The sequence below is a fragment of the Setaria viridis genome, chromosome 2, assembly GCF_005286985.2.
Source record: "Setaria viridis chromosome 2, Setaria_viridis_v4.0, whole genome shotgun sequence".
Classification (NCBI taxonomy): Eukaryota; Viridiplantae; Streptophyta; class Magnoliopsida; order Poales; family Poaceae; genus Setaria; species Setaria viridis.
Window position 1 is genome coordinate 9,594,851 of NC_048264.2, and position 6,883 is coordinate 9,601,733.

The following is a 6,883-nucleotide window of genomic DNA, read 5'->3' on the forward strand; positions in this document are numbered from 1 at the left end:
AGTAATGCGTTTGTATATTGATCTGAGCCTTGTTGACCCCTATGTCCATGTCAGTCATGTATTTATATTGATTTGAGCATTGTTGCCCATGTCAGTGACCCTTGTTTTGCATGTTATTCATATAGATGGCTCACCCTTGTTTTGCATGTTATTCATATAGATGGCTCTTGAAGACAAGAGACACATGCTTATTATTCATGTAGCTGCCCTAGTGACTGCCATGTATGCATTCTTCCTGAATAGGCTTAGAATGGCTAAAACCTCACGTCCTCAGATTAGTTATGCCCCAATGAGTACTATGGATGAGGAAAGGCAAAAAAACTTGGACAAAATTTATAACTGTAACGATGTAGAGTGTGTAAACATGCTTCGCATGAGAAGAGCCCCTTTCTTTAGGCTATGTAATTTTCTTAGGGGCAAGGACTTGCTTAGAGATACCATACATAGCAGTGTAGAAGAGCAATTTGCAATGTTTCTCCATGTTGTTGGGCATAACCAAAGGTTTAGAGTTATCCACCAAAGTTGGAGGAGATCTGTAGAGACAGTAAGTCGGCATTTCAAGGAGGTGTTGTATGCAATTGGTGAACTTAGGCATGATATGATTAAGGCTCCATCAAGTGAGACACCTCTTAAGATTACAAGCAGCTCAAGATGGTACCCATATTTCAAGGTAACACAATAGTATCCATATGAGACAAATAATGCATAATTGAGTAAAAATTTTGTAATAAAGTGTTGTTGGGTTTATGTGGATTGTGTTGGGGCTATAGATGGCACTCACATCTATGCTAGAGTCCCAGCTAAGATGCAATCAGCATTTAGAGGCAGGAAACACTATACAACTCAAAATGTGCTAGCCTCAGTGGACTTTGACTTGAAGTTCACTTATGTGTTGGCTGGCTGGGAGGGTTCTACACATGATGCCACCATTCTAGCAGATGCACTAGAGAGAGATGATGGATTAAGGGTTCCACAAGGTAATGAATTAAATTAGTTCCATAAACCAAGTTACAAACTAGTTGACACTAGGAGTAATACCTGTTTCTAATCTTTCTAGAGAAATTCTATCTGGTAGATGCTGGATATGCATACCGTCCTGGATTCCTACCTCCTTATAGGGGCACTATATATCATCTTAATGAGTTTGGTGGTAGAAATTATCCAAGCAATCGAAGGGAGTTGTTTAATTTGAGGCATTCTAGTCTGCGTGTTACGGTTGAAAGGGCTTTTGGGGCTTTAAAAAATAGATTCCATATTATTGACAACAAACCTTTTCATCTATTCAAGACACAAGTGAAGTTTGTCCTTGCATGTTGCATTTTACATAATTGGATTCTGGGGCATGGCACTGATGAGGTTATTCCTCTTGAGTTCACATGGGAGCCTAATTCTGTTAATGGCCATGGGGTCCCTGTGGATGACAATGCAGCTTGGGCTACTGTTAGAGATGAATGGGCTAATCAAATGTGGGCTAGTAGGGGTAATGCACATTTGTAGACATTGGACAACTTTGCTATGTTGCTGTGCTGTTTCTGTTCCTTTTTCTACCTTGAGGCATTAGACTCCTGTGCTGTGATGATGTAATGTTTCTATTCCTTTTCTACCTTCAGACATTGGACAACAATGCTATGATGATCTATTATTCCTGTTTCTTTCTCACTTTGAGATATTGGACAACTATGCTATGATGATCTGTTATTCCTGTTTCTTTCTCACTTTGAGACATTGGACAACTATGCTATGATGATCTGTTATTCCTGTTTCTTTCTCACTTTGAGACATTGGACAACTATGCTATGATGATCTGTTATTCCTGTTTCTTTGTCACTTTATGATATTGGACAACCAATTCAAATTGAATCAATGGACAAGTGTGCTATGATGATATGTTCATTCTGTTTATTTTCATGAGGCTTTGGGCATAATGTAATGATGTTTGCTTATTTCACTTACATGAGGCATTGGGCTACATGCAATGATGTTTTACTATTTCTTGAGGCAATGGGCAATATGCAATGATGTTTACTAGGACATGGCATAAGTGAATGTTCACTTTGACCTGGTGGAGGAACTTCATGCTGCTGAGGTTGCCAAGCTGCCATCCATCAAGCTGGTGCCCAGGTTGCTGCAGCTGCTGGTGGCCAGGCTGCACCTCAAGCTCCTGGCCAGGCTGCTGCAGCTGCTGGAGGCCAGGCTGCAGCTGTTGGTGGTGGTGCTGGGCAGCAACCCAGGGCTGCTATGAGGTGGACCAATGTGATGTCTGCATTTGTACTTCGCCGCTTCTGTCAACTAATCTCTACTGGTGTGAGAACTGACAAGGGGTTCAAGGAAGTGCACTTGAACCAAGTTGCCAAGGGTGTTAATGAGTTCTTAGGGACTGAGGTCATAGGGACTGAGGTGTACAACCATTAGAGGAAATGGAGATAGAGGTGGGTCAGGGTGATCAAGCTAAGAGAACTGAGTGGTGCATTGTGGGATGATGACAACTTCATGATCACTTTGGAGGATGAGCCCTACAAGGGCCATGAGAAGGTAAGTTTGTTCAACTACCTCATCTATTTTGTAAGGTACCCATAGTTTTGTAAGCTAACCATCTGTTACTTGTTGGATTTCAGGCACACCCAAAGGATGCTGAACTGTTGAACAAGCCCATTGAAAACTACCAGCAGATGGAGGTGATCTTTGGGAATGGCTTGGCAACAGGGAAATTTGCAATGGGATCCAGTGAACCTTTGGGGTTCCCTTCTGACTTTGCAGGTTCAGAGCATGACCATATGAAGCTGGATGATATGGTAGGGAAGTGTCAAGATGGTGGTCCTGCTGGTTCAGAACCAGGCAATAAGAGGAAGAGGTCCATGCTTAGTGAGGGGGACATTTTGGTGATGACTGGGATGATTGATGCTGTCAACAATGTTGCCAATGCCATTATTCAGACCAAGGTAGAGTATGTGCACCCAGATCTCTATGATGCTATCTATGTTCATGCCTGGTTTCTCTGAGGAAGAACTCATGGCTGCTTATGAACACCTGCTTGGCAACAAGGCTCATGGTGCTGCTTTTGTGAAGATGAATGGTTCTCACAGAGTCTTGTGGTTGAGGACCTACTTGGCAAAGCACTACTACATCTAGTGAGGCTCTTTATCATGCAGAGACCTACTTTTGTGCAGTGTCAATTCTTTTGTGCAGTGACTGCTAATCAGATGGTGGCTTTTTTGTGCATCAACCTCCTAGTCCACTCCTTCATTCTTTTGTGCAGTCAGCCTGATCCTCTTCTGTTGGTAGCCTCCTGGTAGCTGATTGGTAATTGAACATTGAGTTAGCTGATGTGATGACTGACTGGTGATGACTGAGCATTTGCCCATTGCCAATGATGCTTGTGTTGGTTGTTGTTTTCATCTCATTGCTTGTTTGAGCATATGACTCCTGATGTGTCATTAAACTTGTTGCTTTGTTGTCATTGTCATTCTGAGCATATGCCCATTGCCAATGATGCTTGTGTTGCTTGTTGCTTTCATGTCATTGCCTGTCTGAGCATATGGCTCCTGATCTGTCATTTTATTTCTTGTGTTATTCTCAATGTTATTCTGAGCATATGCCATTTGCCAATGATATGTTCATTCCTGTTGTTTTCATGTCATCTCAATTCTGTCCTAATTTCTGTCATTTTGCTATATGCTTTCATCTCATTCAGAATCTGAGCATATGCCCTTTGCCAATGATATGTCCATTCCTGTTGTTTTCATGTCATCTCAATTTTGTCCTAATTTCTGTCATTTTGCTATACGCTTTCATCTCATTCAGAATCTGAGCATATACCCTTTGCCAATGATATGTTCATTCCTGTTGTTTTATACATGTCTTCTTACTCTGAGCATTTCTTGTCAAATCCTTTGTAAGGCCAATGATACTTTCTTTTGCCTATTTTATTATAAGAGATGTCTTGGTACGTTGTCACCGTTGGTTGTCAAACTGGAGTGTACTCCAGCTGGGAGGCTTGACATGATCAGGTGAATGGATTCAGGGGAGCATGCTACAAGAAGTACAAGACCAAAGAGGAAGCGATGGAAGCTTTTCATGGTGCAAAATTTGAAGCTACAGAGGTACCGGCGCAAGCTAAACCTATTATCAAGAATGCCCAATGGGACTGTAAAGATGTCTTAATGTTGTTAGAGGCTTTAATTATCCTAGTTCAAGCTGTAATAATTGTGGTTTTAGTTTTAAAGTCTAAGTAATTTTAGTTTAGTTACAAACTGTAGTTTCCTCCTCTTTTGACAAGCTTCGACTAGGATTGGTATCTCCACTGGTTGAATGCAAGTGGTGACTGTAACAGCCTGTATGCGATCAACCAAACAACATCTCATTTTTGAATTCTGGGTTCATACGTGCAACCAATCACCATATCCTCGCTGCCAGGTTGAACTGAAACAACAACCAAACACGACCCATTTGCATCCCCAGAGCCTGGCTTCGGTTGGCCTGGTTCCCTGGTGCGAGCTAGGCTCCCAGGGAAGAGAACCAATCAAACCCAAAATGATCACATTTACATATTATGTTCATGGGTGATCTTGGACCCACGCGCCCCACCCCCACATGCCCGGCCGTACAAAGAGTGTCACCACCACAGCTCGATCGGGATCCGTACAAGAGTGTCAAGTATAAAATTACTTGCTGATTAGAGTGATTGAGACCTCAACGACCATCATGCTTAACAAGTTTATATATGGACCGCCTAGACGTGCGTAGTATTTTAACTAAAACTAGAAGACGCAAAAAGGACAAATATTGCTGGTACAAAACCATGACGCAGCACCCTGGACATTTGCAGGACGCAGGGCATCGCCGCAGAGCATGCATGCGGTGGTTCACCATTTTTTGCTTGTTTTTTTGGGTTTTCAAGTCTACAAGCTACTGCAACGACGATCGAAGGTGAGGCACCTACGTGGCGCACGCTTATCTTTTGTTCAATCGTCGACGATATGATGACGACTACTACACTACGCCGTCGCCGTGCGGTGGTGGTACCTTGTGGGCACCAGCACCAGCGGCATCTTCTGGTGGAACGTCAGCCCGCCGGCCTCCTCCATGCTCACGTCCTCCGCCGCCATCCCCTCCGGCAGCGCCCAGTCAAAGCAGTAGAGCAGGTTAGCCAGCGTGAAAGTCACATTGGTCTCGCCCATGGCGAGGCCCGGGCAGATCCGCCGCCCCGCCCCGAACGGCACCAGCTCGAAGTGCGCGCCATTGTAGTCCACGTCGCTCCCCTCGAACCTGTCCGGGTGGAACTCCTTGGCGTCCGCCCAGCTCGCCGGGTCCCTGCCGATCGCCCACGCGTTCACGAGCACGCGCGTCCTCGCCGGCACGTCGTACCCGCCGATCCTCACGTCCCGCACCGTCTCCCGAGGCACCAGCAGCGTCGCCGGCGGGTGCAGCCGCAGGGTCTCCTTCACAACCATCTTGAGGTACGGGAGCTTGGGCACGTCGTCGGGCTCCACGCGCGCCTTGCCTCCCACGACGGCCCTCACCTCGTCCTGTGCCTTCCTCAGCACCCGCGGTTTCCGGATCAGCTCCGACATCGCCCACAGCATCGTCACCGAGCTCGTGTTGATGCCGCCGATGAACGTGTCCATGATGAGGCCCTTGACGTGGTCCCTGCTGAAGCGGATCGTGCCCCGGTTCTCCTTCCACAGGCTGACGAGGACGTCGATGAGGTCGCCGCCGTTCTCGGGGACGACTCGCGCGGGGTCCGTGTGCTGGTCGATGACCGTCTCGAAGAAGGCGTCGAGCTCCCTGAAAATGCGCTCGCATCGGGCGACGAGGCCCGTGACGCGGTCGACGAGGCGGCCGGCAACGTTGGGGAAGAAGTCCTCGGCGGAGAAGCTGGCCATCATGTCCATGGCCTCGTCCATCACGTGCTGGAACCGCTCCCCGTGCGCGAACCGCTCCGTGCCGTAGATGTTCCCGAACGCCACCGTGCCGATGATGCCGTCGACGAGCCCAAAGATGTGCTCCTTCAGTGCCACCGGCGCCGCCTCCGCGCCCGCGCGGCTCAGGTCGGCGATGAGCCTGTCCATCTGCTGCTCGCGCGCGTACCACGCGGCCTGGACGCGGCGCATGCTGAGGAGCTCGACGATGAAGAGCTTGCGCGCCTCGCGCCACTGCTCGCCGTAGGGCGCGAAGGCCACGTCCTTGAAACCGTAGGAGAGGCGCCTGGGCCCCGGCGACGCGGGGCGGCTGCAGCAGTCGATGTCGTGCTCCTTCATCACCTCCCGCGCCGCCGCCGCGCTGGACGCCACCAATGTCGTCACCGTGCCCAGCTGCAGCAGCATCACGGGGCCGTGCCGCCGGGCCAGGTCCCGGAGGTTCCGGTGCGGCAGCCGTCCAAGAAGGTGAAGGTTGCCCAGGACAGGCACCTGCGCGGGGCCCGGCGGCAGACGACGCGCCCCGTTCTTGGTCATCTTGGTCCCGGGGCTCGCCAGGAAGAGGTAGGACGGCACAAGCAGGACTACAGGGAGAAGAAGCAAGAGGCCGATCAGCCATTGCTGCGGCAGACCGGCGAGAAGCTCGGAGGGGAGCAGTGGGGTGGCCATTGTTCCTTGGTGTGGAATGTGGATAACGATAAATATGGATAGGAAATTTGTGGATAGAGTATTTACTAACTACAGTCCATCACAGCCAGATAATGATAAGCACGCATTTACATGAGTTTTGTATTAGAATATTCACTACCGGAAACCATAACGTTGCCGAGTGTAAAATCTTTGCTGAGTTCTTTCTGTCGGGCATTCGACAAACACACTGTTTGCCGAGTGTATACTGGCAGACACTCGGCATAAATAATACACTCGGCAAACCACAGCTTTGCCGAGTGTCGAAAATAAGACACTCG

The 6,883-nt window shown here is 48.3% G+C and overlaps 2 protein-coding genes across 2 annotated transcripts; one reads left to right on the forward strand and one right to left on the reverse strand.

Annotated features, from left to right (window-relative positions):
• The first annotated feature begins 289 nt into the window (after positions 1-289).
• On the forward strand, positions 290-3,129 carry LOC140221812 (uncharacterized). Its single transcript, XM_072291788.1, has 7 exons — positions 290-670; positions 734-977; positions 1,058-1,480; positions 2,087-2,382; positions 2,428-2,532; positions 2,616-2,939; positions 3,001-3,129. Exons 1-7 carry the CDS (start codon positions 290-292, stop codon positions 3,127-3,129), a joined length of 1,902 nt encoding a protein of 633 aa, XP_072147889.1.
• A 1,516-nt stretch (positions 3,130-4,645) lies between these two features.
• Positions 4,646-6,628, reverse strand: LOC117845682 (4-hydroxyphenylacetaldehyde oxime monooxygenase). Its single transcript, XM_034726747.2, has one exon. It carries the CDS (start codon positions 6,582-6,584, stop codon positions 4,995-4,997), a length of 1,590 nt encoding a protein of 529 aa, XP_034582638.1. The 5' UTR covers positions 6,585-6,628; the 3' UTR covers positions 4,646-4,994.
• Between the last annotated feature and the right edge of the window lie 255 nt (positions 6,629-6,883).

Coding starts and splice junctions, on each gene's coding strand:
- LOC117845682 (XM_034726747.2), bottom strand. CDS start 6,584: ATGGCCACCCCACTGCTCCCCTCCGAGCTTCTCGCCGGTCTGCCGCAG.
- LOC140221812 (XM_072291788.1), top strand. CDS start 290: ATGAGTACTATGGATGAGGAAAGGCAAAAAAACTTGGACAAAATTTAT. Junction 1,481..2,086: donor TCAAATGTGGGCTAGTAGGG/GTAATGCACATT, acceptor CATGCTGCTGAG/GTTGCCAAGCTGCCATCCAT. Junction 2,533..2,615: donor CCTACAAGGGCCATGAGAAG/GTAAGTTTGTTC, acceptor GTTGGATTTCAG/GCACACCCAAAGGATGCTGA.